Raw genomic sequence first — 20,090 nt, 5'->3', positions numbered from 1 at the left:
GCAGTTTACGTAGGGCAGTGTGAACCGCCGTCGGGATTTGCAGGGCTCCTGCATCACTGCAGTGTGAACCAGAACTTAAGGCCAGTTCACACCATAGAAACGCAGTCTGGATGCGTTCCAGATGCTTTTCTGCATAACACACACGAAGTGCAGCACAGCCCCACCCCCGCGCTCTCCTCATTGGCTCACTGGCTATGATTGACAGTGGTGGGAGTCAACGGCTCCTGCAGCTGTATCAGCCAATGAGGATGTAGAGACCCGGGAGAGCAACTGCTCTCATGTACATCGCTGGATAGAGATGGGCCTCAGGTAAGTACTGGGGGGGGGGCTGAGGGGGAGAGCTGCACACAGAATGTATGAAGGCAAAAAACATTGAGCCTTTACAATGACTTTAAAGAGAATTAAAAAGCCTGGAAGGTGCTGGAGAGAGGAGATGGTATCTGTCAATGCTGGAACGCAAGCAACTCTGCTACGGCAGCTCCCGGGTCCTCTTGGTATTCCTTAGCGGTGACGTCACTATGTCAGCAGGGGGGGGCATGGCTACGCATTTCTAGGCTGGACAAGCCACTTCCCTGATCGAAAGCAATTGAGCTGTTTGAAAATGACTTGCTAAGCTATTGCTAGACTTGCCAACCTTTCGCAAGTTTGTTGCACAATTGCAGCAAGTCCGCATTGCATGACTCCAGATCAACTTTCTTAGCAAACATTCTGCAAGTTCTGGTTCAGTTATGTTGTGCAATATTCATCTCACCACAGGGGGCACTGTGGCTTGCAGAGCTCTTCCTGTAGACCAGGGATCCTCAAACTACGGCCCTCAAGCTGTTGCGGAACTACAAATCCCATGAGGCATTACAAAACTCTGACATTCACAGACATCACTAGGCATGATGGGAATTGTAGTTCCTGAACTGGAGGGCCGTAGTTTGAAGACCCATGCTGTACACTCACCAGTGCAACTTTTTCTCTTGCTAGAGACTTGCCATGCAAAGTTTGCTACAAATTGGAAAAGTGTCAACTAAAATTTGTGTTTCAAGTGTTCTGCAAGTGTACAACTTGCCAGGGAAAGTTAACAGACTTACAATTCAACACTGGCACAAATTTGTGGCAAGTTATCCTTGCTATCTGGGTTTGTCAAGCAAGGAGAAAAAAAAAATAAAGGCTTCTCAGAGTGTTCCCATCCGGATTTGCTGATATATTTACTACTATATTTATGTAATGAGTGCCATTTAAAATTTTAATTCTCCTTAATAAATGGTTTACACTTAGGTGGTGGTGCCCTCTTCTGTTTGTTTTTTAATATGTGCACTAAGACTCAAGACCTCAGCTGCAATCATCTTTGGTGCTTCTGAGAAACAATTGTACTCTGGATACCCGTTTTTATATAATCATTGTGATTTTTAGTCCTTTTTCTATAAATTGTTAATGTAACATTAAGATAAGAACACAGACATAGTTGGCACTCAACAGTGCAGGCAAAAGGTAAGAATCCACTTTAGGCAATTATTTTTAGTCCAGGTCAGATTTGCTGAAAACAGGACGCCAGTCAAAAACAAGATAAAAATTTAAATAGCCCATTAATAAGAAAAATAACAAAGCCAGCTTTTGCTGCAATATTCACTTTCAACCCCACTTTTTCCCCTCACAGTACTGTAAAAATTCCTAACATTACATGTCCTTATTCTGATGGACGTCGTCATGAGGTTTTTTTTCGTACTGTCTGTTAGAGCTGCACAATATATCATCAAGAATCGTTATCGTGATTTTTTTCCCGTTGTGATCTTGACAAAGTATTTCCCGATCTTTCTATGCAGAGAATTCTCTCTGCTCTGCTGAAGCCAAGGGGGTAAAACCTTCAAGAGCTCAAGTGGTTAATATACTATTATATATAAATAAAATATTTTATAATAGCCCCTCCCCCCTCTCCAAATATAGCTACTATACATATACGGTACCTGTCCATTGTTTAAATAGCAGCACAGTATTGCGTCTATTTCTACCACTCAGGAACATGTTTGCTAGTATTGCCTGTATACCAATTCCGAATTTGGATTTCCAAGTGTCCTCCTCCTCCTCCTCTTCGCACTTTGTACTGTGTTCTCTGCATTTTCTAGCTATTGCTATTCCCAACCAGATGTGAGTCAAACTGCTTACACTGCTTAACACAACTACTCACTTGATAAAGTACTTGATACCATCTGCTGTGTAAGCTTCTTCCCATCCATAAGGGAGGCCTGTAGAGAGAAAAGACATAAAGACACATTGATCAGGAATGCTCTCAGGAAAATGGAGGTATGCGGTCATCCTGTTTAACAGAAGCATCTCCGTTAAAAGAGAACCGGTGATTGATTCTCGTTCACAATAATTTGAATAATCCTCCTTAAATTCAAAAGTGATATTAAAGTCTCATTTCTTTTTCTATAAAAATAACAAACATATTATACTTAACTGCTCTGTTGCAGTTGGTTTTGCACAGAGCAACCCAGGTCCTCCTCTTCTCAGGTCCCTCGCCGGTGTTCCTGGCCCCTCCCTCCTGTCAAGTGGCCTCACAGCATGCAGCTTGCTATGGGGCCACCCGAGCCGAGTCACAGCTCCATTCAGACATGGAGCAGTGGCTTGGCCCCGCCCCTCTCTCTTCTCATTGGCTAACTGACTTTGATTGACAGCAGCAGGAGCCAATAGCGCCACTGCTGTGTCACAGTCAATCAGGAGGGAGAGTCCCGGACGGCTGAGGCACTCTGCACATCAATGGAGCGAAATGGGGCTCTGGTAAGTATTAGAGGGGCTGCTGCACACAGAGGGTTTTTATCTTATAGCATAGAATGCATTAAGATGAGAAACCTTCTGTCTTTAAAGAGGAGTTCCACCCAAAAATTGAACTTCCGCTTTTCGGACTCCCCCCCCCCCCCTCCGGTGTCACATTTGGCACCTTTCAGGGTGGAGGGGGGAGCAGATACCTGTTTAATACAGGTATTTTCTCCCACTTCCGGGCATAGATAGCCACATTATCTCCCACGTCCGGCGCCTCCTCCGCCCCCCCCCGCTGTCTTCTGGGAGACACATAGGTCCCAGAAGACAGCAGGGACCATTCGGATCGCGTAGTGCAACTCGCACATGTGCAGTAGGGAACCAGGAAGTGAAGCCACAAGGCAGCAGCAGCCGAGGGAGACGTCGGCTTCGGCTGTCGACATCGCAGGCGCCCTTTTTTTTAAAGTCAGCCACTGCAGTATTTTTAGCAGCTGACTTTTAAAAAAAAAATTGGCGGACCTCCGCTTTAAAAGCCAGTCCCAACACCTGCCAGACCCACATCTAGTATAAACAGGGTTGCCTGTTCATTCAGGGCGCATGGGTGCCACCCCTCCTATCCATGTGTCCGGCCCCTTGCAGGACGCCGGATGCAAGGATTACAATGGCGGGGGTGTTTTTTTTTAAGCGCCGTATTAGAGCCAGAGGCTCTAAAACGGTGGTCATCAACCCTGTCCTCAGGGCCCACTAACAGGTCAGGTTTGCAAGATAACTGAAATGCATCACAGGTGACATCATTTGCTGCTCAGTGATAAGGTAATACATAAAACCTGGTCCGTTAGTGGGCCCTGAGGACAGGGTTGGTGACCACTGCTCTAAAAGGCTTAAAAAATAGATACCTTACATGTGTAGTTTGAACACCGGTTTCATATGCGTGTGCTGCTCATGTATGCGTTCGCTTCCGCACGCGAGCTCGGCTAGACGTTTTTTTTTTTTTTCTGTTCTTTAAAAAAAAAAAAAAAATTACAACGGTGTAATTTTTATTCCTAATACAAGGAATGTAAACATCCTTTGTAATAGAAAAAAGCATGACAGGTCCTCTTAAATATGAGATCTGGGGTCAAAAAGACGTCGGATGTCATATTTACACTAAAATGCAATAATAAAAAAATAATAATAATTTTGTCATTTGAAAAAAAAAACAAATGGCCCATTAAGAGCCTGGGGAGGAAGTAACGGTTTGACATTGCTTCCACCCTGCAATGACTCGGGTGGGAGCCATCTTCCCCTCACTCATCTCCATGTCAGGCTAGGAAGAGGATCCGATTGCCTCCACGGCTACCAACTGCCATGGTAAGCGGAGGAGAACACCGGAGTGCGGCGGGAGGGCCCTCTCCCGCCGCCGATAAAAGTGATCTCGCTACAAAACCGCCTCAGAGGCCACTTTTATCTGAAAGATCGCCCGCTAAAGAAGAGGATACCGGGTTATGGTAGCTAGCTGCTACCATAACAACGGTATTCCACTTCAAAGACAGAACGTATATAGTCGTACGGTGGGAAGGAAGCGCATAAATATCCTCCAAGCATAGGTGTGCGCTGCCAAAGCTCAAACACATACTACCGATCACTCACGATAAAAGGGAAGGGGGCGGTAAGTTGCATATTTACCGGCCCCTTCCCCCACTCATCCTAAAACATCCCTGCAGCAACAGCCAGAGGGAGAGGAGAGTAGGGAACCCGGCAGCGCTGCAAGGGGAAGGAGGGGGGAACCTAGGCAATAGGGGGGATCTGTGCTGCACAGGGTGATTAGGGTGTGCCTGGGCACACCTGGCACACCCTGTGTGCCAGCCTATGCCTCCAAGGCTGGTGTAACACTTTCACACAGGAAGGAGTTGACCAGCTGAGCTCATTAGCACACACCCTGCATCATCTATCCTCAGCTGGTCAACTAGTTCCTGTGTCATGACCTAAAGTCTGACCAGGAAGTAAGGCAGAAGTACTCAAGCAGGGTTTTTAAACAGCCATGAAACAGTGGTGGCTGGTGGTATATTTTTTGGGGGGGGGGGGGGGCAGAGGCGGCAAACAATTTCACTGTGCCCCTGCCGCTTAATCATGGGAATTTGTTTTTTATTGTATCTTATATATTGGGGATGTGGCACCTTAGCTTACATTAGACTTCATTGTGAGTTGCTTCCCACGTTTATAACTGACTTTTGTGCTTTGCCTCAATTTACATCCCTCCGATTTGCCCAGTTCATGCATCACTAGAAATGTTGTTGCTCTCTTTGTACAAGTCACGCTGCAAAATTAGCCAGGCAATATTCGAAAAAAGGTTTTTAAATGCCTTCTCTTTATGTACTGAACTCAGGGGGTCATGATACACAATTTGCAAACCAGAGGTTATTTCTCTTCCAGCAGTAACAGAATGACCAAGCCTTTTTAAGAACAAACATTTCATTTTTATGGTATGATTAAAGCGAAAACTTTTTTTTCCTCTCCCGATTTAAACCATTTCAACAAACAAGAGATGCGTCCTTGGAATTGTGTTAAATGTATTTAGTTGCCGCTCATGAACTACGACATGTGCTTGCGTTTTAATGTAGTCGAGTTATTTACCCTGAATGTCTGTTCCTTCAACTTACAGAATGGTGAAAGAGAAAATAGACAAACTACAGAGAACGTGACGTAAAGAATAACCCCACTTTTGTTGAAGAAAAAAAGCAACCCCCTCTGGTTGATTAATGTACATTGCTGGGATTTTAGCAACCTTTCTAGCAGATTCCTACCTTTTGTTGCTGTGAAGAAATGGCCTTTTGCTTCACCGAACTGATCACATACTTATTCTGAATGGGAGTAATGGGTTCATTATATTTATCTGATGCACTTTCTGTGTTCTAATGAGGCAATCAGCAGTGTATGCATCCCTTAGGCCTCATGTACTCAACCACTTCGAAACACTGGAAACTGACAGCTGATAACCGACAGTGAAAAACGTCCATTTTACAGCTTTTACATACTGAGTTTATGTGCGTTTAGCAGCAGTAATAAGCATTTGAGGTTTGAAGTGTTTCTTAAAGATAACCTCAGGAGACTCCCAAATGTCCACAATGCAGGAAAAACAAGTAAATTATTAATTATTTTAGCCATTCTGTGAGAGAAGAGAGAGCAGTGTGCTTCAACTATGGATTCTCTCTCTCTACCTCTGTCACACACTCTCCATCTGTCTCTCTATCTCTGTGACTCACTCACTCTCTGTCTGTCTCTCTGTCTGTCTCTCTGTCTCTCTGTCTCTCTGTCTCTCTGTCTTTCTGTCTCTCTGTCTTTCTGTCTCTCTGTCTTTCTGTCTTTCTGTCTTTCTGTCTTTCTGTCTCTCTGTCTTTCTGTCTCTCTGTCTTTCTGTCTCTCTGTCTTTCTGTCTCTCTGTCTGTCTGTCTCTCTGTCTGTCTGTCTCTCTGTCTGTCTGTCTGTCTCTCTGTCTGTCTGTCTCTCTCTCTGTCTTTCTGTCTCTCTGTCTTTCTGTCTTTCTGTCTTTCTGTCTCTCTGTCTTTCTGTCTCTCTGTCTTTCTGTCTCTCTGTCTTTCTGTCTCTCTGTCTTTCTGTCTGTCTGTCTCTCTGTCTGTCTCTCTGTCTGTCTCTCTGTCTGTCTCTCTGTCTGTCTCTCTGTCTGTCTCTGTGTCACACTCTCACTGTCTCTCTCTGTCTGTGTCTAGCTCTCACTGTCTGTCTGTGTCACGCTCTAACTGTCTGTCTGTGTCACGCTCTCTCTCTGTCTGTGTCTCTCTCTGTCTGTGTCACACGCTCTCTCTGTCTGTGTCACACTCACTCTCTCTCTCTCTCTCTCTCTCTGTCACACGCTCTCTCTCTGTCTGTGTCACACGCTCTCTCTCTGTCTGTGTCACACGCTCTCTCTCTGTCTGTGTCAAAAAATGGGGGGCTGCTGCACTACAGGAGGTTCATGAAATGCATTAAGGTGAAGAACCTTGAGGGTTTACAACTCCTTTAGGCCCCATTCACACCTAAGCGACAAAACGCCCGACGCGGGACGCTTCTGTCGCTTGAGGGGAGAATTCCCATTGCCGTCTATGGAGATGGTTCACATCTCATAGACGCGCAACGCCTGTCGCCTGAAAAAAAGTCCCGGACCCTTTTTTTCACGCGACAGGCGCGTTTTCCCATAGACAGCAATGGGAATACTTTAGAAAAAAAAAAAGAAACATTTGTAATCGCGGCAAATCTGCCGCTACACGCGTACGCGGCTGTCGCTTAGGTGTGAATGCAGCCTTAAGGTTTGAACAACACTACAGACCCGTGTTAATTTTGACTTAAAATTTCTATTTCGTTTTAGTCATACTCTTTTGACTAAAATGCAATTTTAGTTTTAGTCGTTTTTTAGTCCTTTGACTAGAATGCCATTTTAGTTTGGCAGGACGTTGGAGGGCTGTTGGTGACGTCACCCGCTTGCGGCCGCAGAGCGGGAGACACAGGACTATACACACGCCGTTGTACATGCTGTTCTTACAGCACTGCTTGTAAGTTACTACTTTTTTCATTAAAATATTGTTTGTAATCATACACTATGGAGGCATTCCTGTGCTTTATTTTGAGAATCATCGCGCTGAGCCTGTGAATACATTGGAGTGGATCGATCGGTTGATTGTGGGAGATATCATTGGGAAATATTCCTATAGGCTATTTATTAGCCTCCTTGAGGTAAGGGGCTAGTACTTATATTCCTGGTCACCGTGGAGAATCGGGCTGACTGCAATCACAATTACTCTGCATGTCACAGCAAACCTGAGCACAGATGCACTTTAGAAACTCATTATATTTATTAGCCACTGGATTTTTACACTTTTGCACGATTTGTGCACTGGATATTGATTCCTATTTTATAGTTTTATTGGGACCTTTTTTACACAGGGATTCTTGTGTGGACTTTATATATGTATATTTTTTTCACTTTTAGCATCTTTTGGATTGTTTTTTATCATCGGATTTATTCACATTTATTTATTTGCATTATTTTGTGGACAGTTGGTCATTGGATATTTATTTATTTATTTGCATAGTTGCACATTGCACGATTTATGAATAAGCACTGTTTGGACTATCATAATTATATTTGAAGGAAATGTTGTATGCACAGTTTGAAGTTTGCTACTTTATTTAGACTATTGTGCTGTCATTGGCACATTGGTCACACATATTTCATTATTTTTTCACTCTCAATATCCTCCACTTTATGGTTATTTTTGTTGGATGATATTCCGGTTTAGAGTGATACACTTTTTATCAATACCAGGAGGCGGAGTCTATTATATTTACTATATACATTATTTTAGTGATTTTTGTTGCAAGCGCCACCACATCCCCCATTTTATCATTTATTGTCAGTGTGTGAGCACTATTAGTGGTGGCTGCTGCATATTTATTTATTCTATATTTATTCTTGATTAGGTTGGTTTGCGCATTAGTTCCCCCCTTATTTCATTTTAGTTTTAGTCGTATTTTAGTCATCTCAATTGTTCTAGTTTTAGCTGTATTTTAGTTAACTAAAATAGCATTAATTTAGTTGACGAAATTAACACTGCTGCTAAGGCACAATTACCATATCTATAACTTTTATGTAAATCAAAATAAGTTCTTTAAGGTCTTCACAAAACATTAAAGTACATGATAGTAAACCTCCAGTTTCTTCCTGGGGTCTTGTGCTAATTGGCTCCCGCAGTCCAGTACTTGAAAGCCTTGCAGGGGTCATTCTAATGATACAACACTACTTGTGAATGGAAACAATATGAGATGAGCAATGGTAATTAAAAAGTTCTGAGCATTTTGGCTGTTAATTAACAGTAGTAAAAATGTACTGGTATGTCGGTTGTGCATTGTTTAAAGTGATACTAAATTATAAAACTGTACTCACCAAAAATAATCCATAAACATTCAGTACTTAAAGTGGTTTTAAAGCTTAAAGGGGTCGTAAAGGTACAATTTTTATTTACCTAAATAGCTTCCTTTACCTTAGGATATTTAATATAGCAAAAAGTAAAAAATATTGTTTTCAAAAATGAAAACCGCAGATTTGTGGGGAAAAAAGGACGTCAATTTTGTTTGGGTGCAACGTCCCACGACCGCGCAATTGCCAGTTAAAGCGACGCAGTGCCAGCTACCCGCCCCTCCTTAGTAACCAGCTATATACAGTATTTTAAACAAAAAAATTAAAACCGCAAAACGCATCAAAAAATCGCATCACAAACACAACACTTGCATTTCTGGTGTGATTCCATTGAAGTTTATTCCATGCAAAACACAGAAAGAAAAGTCCCCGACCATTTCCAAAAATGGCCGCAAAATGCAGATATGTGAACGTGTACCATAGGAAACCATGTTAAATGGACTGTACTGCTTTTCTGCAAACTGCAAAACGCACTAAAAAACACATAGGTGTGAACCTAGGGTACACTGGGATAAAACTTTTGCAAAGTACTGTAGTTCTGAAGTACCTCCAAGGAGAGTAGCTGTGGGTCCTGAACCCACCTAGGGAACCAAAGTTTGATCCCAGGGAGTCGGCATGACCAAACAGGGTACCCAAACAAGAATTAGTCAGGGGATAGAAGGAAGATCTCCTCACCAAGATTTAGCAAGGTGGAATGGAGATAGATGGGGGGGGGGGGAACTAAGCTCAACTCCCATCCATCTGCAAGGACAAAGGCACCACTAAGAGAGAACTGCTGAAATACCCTGCGTATTCTGAAGCCTCAAAGTCACAGAACTAGAGCTGCTCTTAGCTTCCCAGATCCAACAATGCATCACAGCAACCCGCAATGCAGAATCTGGAATGCATCTTGGTGCATACCCAGAAGCTACTAGTTGGGAAAAGCTGGTCCGCCATGGCTAGAGTAAACAAGGCTAGTACACAAGGTGTTGTGCAAGTCAGGCTCCAAACCACCTCTCGTCACAGAAAGATCCTTTGTTGTTCCTGGATGGTAGGGACACACCAGCATTGTGACTCTGTTCTACGGTATCCACATCACGAGACCTGACCACAGAATGATCATGCCATGTAGAATGAACCCAAAAAGAGTAGACCAGGAGACAAGGATTCTTCAATGACATGACCTTTCAGAAGGTGGGAAGAGAAGTTGTCTTCAACCCCAGATCTGGAAGGCTAACCGAATTGTTGGAAACAATTTGTTCCTCAGGAGCAGACAATACAGACATCTCAAACTTGATCCATAAAATCAGGAAAGTACCATGTTAGTCTCAGAAGACACGGGAACAAAGGGGGTGCCTTGAAAATGGTGAGCCCTCAACAATCTTTCGTTGAGAGACAAGTAATTCCCAAAATGAGAGCAAAGGACAAGATAGCGAAGTTTCTGTAGATGCTTCTACCAAAAAAACATTCTGGTTCAAACTTCCTGCCAGCGATAAACATCCAGCCAAGTTTCTAAAACATTTATGCCCCCTACACGCGGTCAGAATTTTCGACAACAAATGTTCGATGTGAGCTTGTTGTTGGAAAGTCTGTCTGTGTGTACTGTAGGCTCCATCGGACATTTGCTGTCAAAATTTCCGACAACAAATGTTTGAGAGCTGGTTCTCAATTTTTCCGACAACAAAAGTTCTTGTCGAAAATTACGATCGCCTGTATGCAATTCCGACGCACATAAATCCTACTCATGCTCAAAATCAATTTGACGCATGCTCGGAATCATTGAACTTCGTTTTTCTCGGCTTGTTGTAGTGTTGTACGTGACTGCGTTCTTGACAACAATTGTGTGACCGTGTGTATGTGAGCCAACATTCCGTCGGAAAAAAATCCACCGGTTTGTTGTCGAAATGTCCAATCATATGCCTCATTTGTGCCTCAAAAATGTTCATACAATGATGCCTTACATTGGCCCCAATGCTGGCAATCATTAAAAGCACCCGCGGTCAACCCTACTTGGGAACAGATGTGCTACTTCTGGGATGTGGTTACCGACTTCCTCTATACTCTAAATAAGGGTACACAGTATGTCTGGTTTCCGGTCAGATCACCAGTAGTTTTGAGTGGAGGAGCTTATGGGCAGGACGTTCCAGTTACTGGGGGCCTTTGTGCAGCCTTATTTTCCATATTTCCATTTGCATGGAAATATTTCTAAAAACACACAATTGCTCATAGCAATTTTGAAAAATGTTTGACTCCTTGATGAGGTTTAATGGTTGGATTTCAAGAGAACATCTTTTCTAAATAAGAGTTTAGCACAGTGTGCGGTCTGCCTGTTCTGTTCATTCACAAGATCTTGCCTAGAAGACGCCTACTGACTAGTCGATAATACTCCACACTGTATAAAAAAGGTTGTGTGTTATTTTTTTATGAATGACTTAATGACAGGATGTTCTATTTTTCAATCAAAGCATTATTAGTAGCGTTCTAGCGTTTGTTTGAAGAGCAACAGCTACAGGGAGAAATATATAGGTTAGGTGACAGAAGGTTCCTGGTGACACAATTCTTCAATGACAAAGGAGAGATGAACTCCCATTCTTTAAGAAAAATGGCAGCAATTGGGGTTTGGCCTTTATTTCGTCAACTATTCATAGGCTACGAGTGGTGACAAATAGAAAAAGGAAATAGCCATTTGTGGTCCTTTGTGACTGTGCACATTGATGAGGCTTGATGAGGCTCGTCTACCTTTAGTGATGCAATGTGGGGGATCAGGAAGTGTTAACCTTGAAAGGCTACTAAAAAGACCGCACAGTGTTTCTGAATACATTTCATTTTATATGCTTAGGAATATAGCCGTGGCCAAATGTAAGAACTACATTTCCCAGTATGCATTGCGGCACACCCAGTAATTTACACCTCCTTGAAGTCTCTAACACGTAGAGAGCGTCCTGCCGCACAGATGTAGTTCCCAGGAGGGGGCGAGCACGTCACTGACCACCGCAGTAAAGGCTCCTATCACGGTGGTGAGTAAAATCAGACAAGCAGGAAGTGAACAGAACAGAGAAGAAATAGAGCAACTTCTAAGCAAAAACTAACAATGAGGAAGTGAAAAAAGGAATGTCTGCAGGTAAAGGATGCTTATTATGAAATAAAACATTTCCTTCACAACCCCTTTAACACTAGAACTTATCACAGGCATTGTGCTGCTACCAACGTTGATATGGATCACCATGGCAACAGTTGGGCTTGACATTGAGAGAAGGTGAGCGGCAGAGTGGCTCTTCGCGTCATCCGGCTTCCATGCTTCGCAATCAACCTTCATGCGTTTATAGAAAAAAAATGATTCATTACTACCAATGGCTTTTAAAAAATGATTAAACTTATAAGAAATTAAAGAACTGGAGGCAGTTAATTTGAAATGAACAGACTGGCTTTGCATCAATAAATATAACAATAACCAAAAAGGTGACACACTGGGCAGCTTTTGCTTTAGTATCCGCGATCAGTAATCTATTAAAAGAAGGTGCATTTTGGTACATGCAAGAATTACGACTCATGCTTTCCAATGGTGGGAAAAATAACGGAGCAGAATGAAGGGGGTGGAGCTTTAACAGAAAGAGGTGGGGCTTCGCTTTATCAAAAATTTGGCAAACATAGGGAATGTTACCTGACATTGTAGGTGTGCTCTAGAGTCTAGCTCTACTAGAACTACCATAATGGTCTCTGAAGTATAACAATGTCTAGGATTGAAAACTTAGGGCCAAATCCTCAAAAGAGATACGGCGTATCTACTGATACGCCGTCGTATCCCTGTTTCTAACTATGGAACTAATCCACAGAATCAGTTTTCCATAGTTAGGCAGAAGATCCGACATGTGTAAGGGACTTACACTGCCGGATCTTAGGATGCAGTACCGCATCCGGCGCTGGGGGCATTTTGTGTCGAAATGCCGCCTCGGGTATGCAAATTAGCACTTACGGAGATCCACAAAGCTTTTCAGCTTCGTTTTTTCTCCGTAAGTTTTAGTTTGCAGACGCAAAATTAGGGCTGCTTTTACAAAGTATAAAGTTAGTACACCATGTAAAAGCAGACCCTTCTGTCCAGCGACACAATTTTTTTTTTGTTTTGAATTTTTTTTTTTTCGCCGTATCTTTTTTTTTTCCCGACCCAACTTTATTGACCCGTCGCGATCCACAAAGCTTGGCGTAATGTAATTTCGCGCTATGCACGTCAGGAAAATGATGACACGAGCATGCGCAGTACGGCCAGCGCGGGAGCGCGCCTCATTTAAATGGTAATTGGCCCAATTTGAAGAGGAACGCCTTGCGCCGGCGGAATTTAAGTTACACCGCTGCAAATTCCCAGGTAAGTGCTTTGTGGATCGGGCACTAACTTGGGAAATTTGCGGCGGTGTAACTTAAATGGAAAAAGTTAAGTTACGCCGCCTGGCTGAGGATTTGGCCCTTAGAACCTTGCAACCACAAAAATTCCAAAGTGGAACTAAAGCCTAAAATAAAAAAATAAAAAAACTGTGAGCAGACAGACTCATTATTGCAGAAGAGACATGCAGAGTCTCTTCTGCAATCAAATAAACCTACCTGTCTGCTCACAGGCTTCCGTAGAATGTACTTTATTTTTACATTTCCGCTTTGGGGTTTTTTTTTTTTTTGCCAATAACTTTCTCACTTATTATAACATAGTAAAATACGGTATCTATTGTTTGTGCAATTTTTTCTTTTTTTTATGCAATCCTAAGACAAAAATGTAACAAAAAACTTTTCTTCTAATTTGTTAGTTAACATTTTTTACTGTAGATAAAAAACATAAAATTCATGAAATAATTTGCCCTGTTTAAAATTACACATGCATACTTGAATAAACAATAAGTTATTTTAAAAAAAAAAAAAGCCATTTTCTTTGAGATTTTTCCCAAAAGTTTTAATATTAATAGTTAGAAAAACAAGAAATAAATTAGCAGCAATATAATAGTGTTCACCGGACACGGCCGATGACAGCTCTCTATACCGCCCCGCTACCAGTACCACGTGATCACTGTGGCCAATCACAGCAGATCACATGACAATTATATACAATGAAAGGCTTTGATTCATGGCTTTCATTGTGTACTATTGTGATGAGCTCTGCGATTGGTCACAGAGGTCACATGGTACAGACAGACAATTTTCGTTTAATGTGTACTGTTTTCGTACGAGAAAAATCAAATAAGACTGCACATGATCAGAAACAATAAACAACAAAAAATAGCCTTTGTTGTACGAGAATTTTCATACATTATTTCCTTCCTCAGTTCCGACTTGCTCTGAAACATCCAGGAAAGCCGAACAATCATTCGCCCGGTTTTCTTATAGTGTGTACCCACCTTAAAGAGGAGGTCCAGCCACACCACAAAAAAACTTAAAAAGTCAGCAGCTACAAATACTGTGGCTGCTGACTTCTAATATTAGGACACTTGCCTGTATTGGAATCCAGCAGTGTTGGCACCCAAGCTGATGCTTCCCTTGGCTCTGGGTGCTGCCGCTGCCATTGCCTGTAAGGGAAACTGACAGTGAAGCCTTGCGGCTTCACAGCCGATTCCCTACTGCAATTTGTGAATGGCCCGGTGAGGGGGGGGGGGGGAAGCGAGATCACCCTGGTGGGAGCGGGTACCTGTCAAAACCAGGTACCCGTTTCCCCTCCACCCGAAAGGTGCCAATTGTGACACCAGAGGGGGAGAGAAGTCAGATAAGTGGAGCTTCCCCTTTTGGGTGGAGCTCTGCTTTAACCACTTCAGCCCCGCAAGGATTTTCCCCCTTCATGACCAGACCATGTTTTGCGATACGGCACTGCATCGCTTTAACTGACAATTGCGCAGTCATGCGATGTACACAAACTACATTTTTATCCCACAAATAGTGCTTTATTTTGGGAGTATTTGATCACCTCTGCGTTTTTTATTTTTTGCGCTATAAACAAAGAGCAACAATTTTGAAAAAACAAAAAAGCTATTTTTTTTACCTTTTGCTATAATACATATCCCAAAAAATTATAATTTTAGCGGGACTACGACATTACGGCAGACAAATCTGACCCCAAATGACACTTTTTGGGGACCAGTGACATTATTACATTGATCAGTGCTATAAAAATGAACTGATCAATGTAAACATGACACTGGCAGGGAAGGGGTTAACACTAGGGGTTAAGTGTGTTCCCTAGGTGTGTTCTAACTGTAGGAGGAGGTGGGCTCACTGGGACATGACAGAGTTTAGGCCTCATGTACACTGCTATTGGTAAACGGACGTTTAGGAGCAGTTGGGCATTTTTTCCAACTGCTCCTGAACTCTCCTCTATGTTATCTTATTAGTACACAGGGTCGTTTATAGTCGTTTATAGGCAGTTGAGTTTAGAGGCTTTTTCTTGAACCCCAAAAAATGCAGTCAGAAGCTGTGTTTAGAGGCAGTTGAAGCGCCAAATGCGGCTAAACGTGGCAATTCGCATTTAGCAGCGTTTTGTTTACAGATGTTTTTCACATTAACAAAAAAAAAAGTTTTTTTTTTCCAAATGCTTCTAGATGCAAACGCGGCTAAATGGCCATTTTTAGACACTGGTTTCTAGCTGTCAAATTAAAACATTCAGGAGAGGTTGAACAACGTCCCGTGTACATGAACCCTTATGCCTTGTACACACGATCGGAATTTCCAATGGAAAAAGTCAGACGGAATTTTTTCATCTAATATTCCGACCGTGTGTGTGCCCCTTCGGAGGTTTTCCATCGTAAATTCAGACGGACTTAGAAAGAGAACATCGGAAATTCAATTCGTCTGTATGGAACTCCGACGGAGAAAAAAACATGCATGCTCAGAATCAAGTCGATGCATGCTCGGAAGCATTGAACTTCATTTTTCTCGGCTCATCGTAGTGTTGTACGTCACCGCGGTCGGAATTTGGTGTGACAGTGTGTATGCAAGACGGCGTGAACGGAATGCCGTCAGAAAAATCCGGAGGAGTTTATCCCAACGGAAATTCAGATCGTGTGTACGGGGCTTTACTTTGTCCCGATGACTGGGAACAGTAGATCTCCGACATGTCCCCTGTCAGAATAGGGATCCGCCTTGTTTACACTGGCAGATCCCCGTCCTGCCTCTCTACTAGGCGATCGCCCACCGCACGCCCGCCTGCAACTGCGCGAGCCGCCATACAGATACAGCGATTCACGCAGGAGAGCCGACCTGCCACAGTATATCTGCATGAGTTGATCGTCTAGTGGTTAAGTCAATTTTCTGAAAGTTTGATCTTTACAGACTTTAGGCTAAAGGAGACACATCCATCAATAAAAATCTGACAGGAGCGATAGCCCCCACTACAAAAAAGCTTTGGTTTTGTATACACTATAGTAAAAAAAAAAAAATTCCTTTATATATTTTGTTAAAAAATTTGGCTGATTTCTAACATACTGCTGTGGACAAGTTTATCCTTTTTGCTGATGCAGTGAGATGGGGGAAGATGAAATAATTTACATTCATACAGGAAGAAAACAAAATATATAAAAACAGCGATAAGTTCTTCCCCGAGATCTTCCCAACTAATTAAGTCACCAACCCATTTGAATTAAGTTGTTTCTTCCGGAGAAACGAAAAACTGCTGCAGTAGAGGATTTTCAGTTCATGTCTGCAATCTGTGAACTGTAATCAGCCAAGCCAGCAACACTGTGCGCAGTAATTCAACAGATAATGCGATGAGATATCCCGGGGGAGTGTTTCTGAACCTGCATCCATCGGTGACCTAGTTCTCGCTCTGTACAACCACTGCTCCGAAAAGATATTTCATTTATCAAAGTTTTGTGGGGTTTTTTTTCCCCCTTTTCCGTGGTGTTGAATTCTGAAAAGTCGAGGTGGAGCTCGGACGTACTGTGTCAGTTTACAGGTGGAATAGGCGCTGGGGACGACTCGCCAAGGAAAGAGGTCATTTACCGCTTACATCAGTATGAAGTGTAATGAGAACCTGCTCTATCGCAGAACAGAATGTACGGAAAGAGGGAATATGAAATACCTGATTAAAATGGATTTCCACAGCAACCTGGTTAATTGCTGGAAGACTGCCTGAAACAACCGTTGTTGTGATTCTGAATGATCATTGCTGTTCATCAGGGACTTTGTGGACTCCTGAACCTTAATAGGCATTAGGGCCTCCACATTATTCTACCTAATTAGAGTGAGTGAGTGAAAAACTTGTAAAGCGCAACACATGCAAACTGAATCGCCTCTGGGCGCTGTATCCATTTCATGGGTAAGGAACCCCTTGACCTCAGAAGAGATGGGTTTTAATCTTTCTCCTGAAGGCCAAGTGGTCCGACTCCAGTCGGATGGTGGTTGGTAGCGCATTCCACACCCGAGGTCCTTGGACTGCAAATCTTCGATCTCCTTTGGACTTGTATCTGGCTTTGGGTATTTGGAGTAGGTTTTGATTTGTGGATCGCAGAATGCGATTGGGGTTTTGGGCTTTTATTTTTCGCATAGATATTGGGGGGCTTTTCCTTGAATACACTTATGTATTAGGCAGAGTGCCTTGAAAGTGATTCTGTCCTTTACTGGCAACCAATGAAGGGATCTCAACGAAGGTGAGATTGATTCCCATGTTTTTTTGCCAGCCACTAATCGAGCGGCCGTATTTTGAACGACTTGCAATTAATTGAACTCTGCTAAGCATATTTTGTATCAGAATAATCTGCATAACATAACCTTAAAGTGGAACTTTAGACAGAAAAATTATCCCTGCTAGATCACCTTAGGCTGGCCCCATTTTGTAGGTATACAGGGCCAGATTCACAGAAGAGATACGACATCGTTTCTCTGAAACGCCGTCGTATCTCTCAGAGTATCTATGCGACTGATTCATAGAATCAGTTACGCATAGATAGCCCTTAGATCCGACAGGTGTAATTGTCTTACACCGTCGGATCTTAGGATGCAGTACCTCGGCCGCCGCTGGGTGGAGTTTGCGTCGTATTCCAGCGTCGGTATGCAAATGAGGTTTTACGGCGATCCACGACGTTTTTTTGCGTTCGTTACGTCGTTGCTAGTATAGTTTCCCGTCGCAAAGTTAGTCGTCGTTTTACCTGCCCTAACTTTACACAGCCCATGTTAAAGTATGGCCGTCGTTCCCGCGTCGAATTTCAAAAAAATGTTTTTCTTGCGTAAGACGTCCGGGAATACGAAAGTTTGCACGTCGCCGTTCGAAAAAATGACGTCACTTCGCGCAAAGAACGGTGGGAATTTCAAAACGAAGCATGCGCAGTAGGTCCGGCGCGGGAGCGCGCCTAATTTAAATGGCACACGCCCCTTTGAATTACGCGGGCTTACGCCGGAGGCTGCCGGCGTAAGTTTTCACGCAAGTGCTTGCTGAATCAGGCACTTGCGATGAAAACTTGCGGCGGTGTAACGTATATACGATACGTTACGCCGCCGCAATTCTACGCGAATCTGGCCCACAGTGCCTTCAAAAAGTATTCATACTTGAAATTGTCCACATTTTGTCTTGTTACAACCAAAAATGTAAATGTATTCAACTGGGATTTTATGTAATAGACCAACACAAATTGGCACATAATAATGAAGTGGAAGGAAAATGATAAATGGTTTTAATTTTTCTTTTCAAATAAATATGTGAAAAGTGTGGTGTGCATTTGAATTTAGCCCCCTTTACTCTGATACCCCTAATTAAAGGCTAGTGGAACTAATTGCCTTCAGAAGTCACCTAATTAGTAAATATAGTCCAGCTGTGTGTAATCTCTGTAAGTCCTCAAAGGTTTGTTAGAGAACCTTAGTGAATAAACAGCATCATGAAAGCCAAGGAACACACCAGACAGGTCAGGGATAAAATTGTGGGGAAGTTTGAAGATGCGTTAGGTTATAAAAAAAAACATCCCAAGCTTTGAACATCTCACAGAGCTCTGTTCAATCCATTATCCAAAAATGGGAAGAGTATGGCACAACTGCAAACCTACCAAGACATGGCGGTCCACCCAAACTGACAGGTCGGGCAAGGAGAGCATTAATCCGAGAAGCAGCCAAGATGCCCATGGTAACTCTGGAGGAGCTGCAGAGATCCACAGCTCAGGTGGGAGAATCTGTCCACAGGACAACTATTAAGCCGCGTACACACGATCAGTCCATCTGATGAGAACGCTCTGGTGGACCGTTTTCATTGGTTAACCGATGAAGCTGACTGATGGTCCGTCGCGCCTACACACCATCGGCTAAAAAAAACGATCGTGTAAGAACGCGGTGACGTAAAACACAACGATGTGCTGAAAAAAACGAAGTTCAATGCTTCCAAGCATGCGTCGACTTGATTCTGAGCATGCGTGGATTTTTAACCGATGGTTGTGCCTACTAACGATCGGTTTTGACCTATCGGTTAGGAATCCATCGGTTAAATTTAAAGCAAGTTGGCTTTTTTTTAATCGATGGTTAAATAATCTATGGGGCCCACACACGATCGTTTTTGACCGATGAAAACTGTCCATCAGACCGTTGTCCTCTGTTTAACCTATCGTGTGTACAAGGCCTGAGACGTGCTCTCCACAAATCTGGTCTTTATGGAAGAATGGCAAGAAGAAAGCCATTGTTGAAAGAAAACCATAAGAAGTTCCGTTTGCAGTTTGTGAGAAGCCATGTGGGGGACACAGAAAACATGTGGAAGAAGATTCTCTGGTCATATGAGACCAAATTGAACGTTTTGGCTTAAAAGTAAAACGCTGTGTGTGGCGGAAAACTAACACTGTACATATTTGAATGGAGGCCTTATATCTTGTTACTTTATCTCTGGACGAAGAGGACACCCGAAGCCGCAGACGGACGCTGGACCCGACGAAGAGGACACCCGAAGCCGCAGACGGACGCCGGACCCGACGAAGAGGACACCCGAAGCCGCAGACGGACCCGACGAAGAGGACACCCGAAGCCGCAGACGAACGCCGGACCCGACGTGGATGCCGCGCAAGACACCAAATCTGTAAGTACAAAAAAAACTTTTTTCCACAGGAATTCGGGGCAACTTTAGGGGTGCGCGCTATACGCGGGAGCGCGCTATACCCCGATAAATACGGTATTTATTTTTAATAAATGTGCAAAGATTTCAAACACACTTCTTGCACATTGTCATTATGGGGTATTGTTTGTAGAATTTTGTGGAAAATATTGAATTAAATCCATATTAAAATTAGGCTGTAACATAAAATGTGAAGCGCTGTGAATACTTTCCGGATGCACCGTATGTATTCCATCTGTGTATTTAGTTGTTTGTTGGGTGTTCTGCTTTAGGAGAAATAACACCACTAATCTCACCGTGTATTTTACATTTGTGCATTCAACTTCATTAAACATGTGAAAGTGAGAATCAGCCTTTAGGCCATCCAAAGAT

At 43.0% G+C, this 20,090-nt stretch overlaps 1 protein-coding gene across 4 annotated transcripts in view; it reads right to left on the bottom strand.

The window, feature by feature from the left end:
• Positions 1-20,090, bottom strand: part of STXBP4 (syntaxin binding protein 4) — a 111,294-nt gene that overhangs the window by 14,500 nt on the left and 76,704 nt on the right. For all 4 annotated transcript variants that reach the window (XM_040330680.1, XM_040330677.1, XM_040330679.1 and 1 more), the window contains one exon: positions 2,174-2,231. In XM_040330680.1, the coding sequence (XP_040186614.1) occupies positions 2,174-2,231 (58 nt within the window). The remainder of the gene's footprint in view (positions 1-2,173; positions 2,232-20,090) is intronic.

Source organism: Rana temporaria, chromosome 12, assembly GCF_905171775.1.
Source record: "Rana temporaria chromosome 12, aRanTem1.1, whole genome shotgun sequence".
Taxonomy (NCBI): Eukaryota; Metazoa; Chordata; class Amphibia; order Anura; family Ranidae; genus Rana; species Rana temporaria.
The sequence above is the reverse complement of the archived record's forward strand: the minus strand, read 5'-3'. Positions and strand labels throughout refer to the sequence as shown.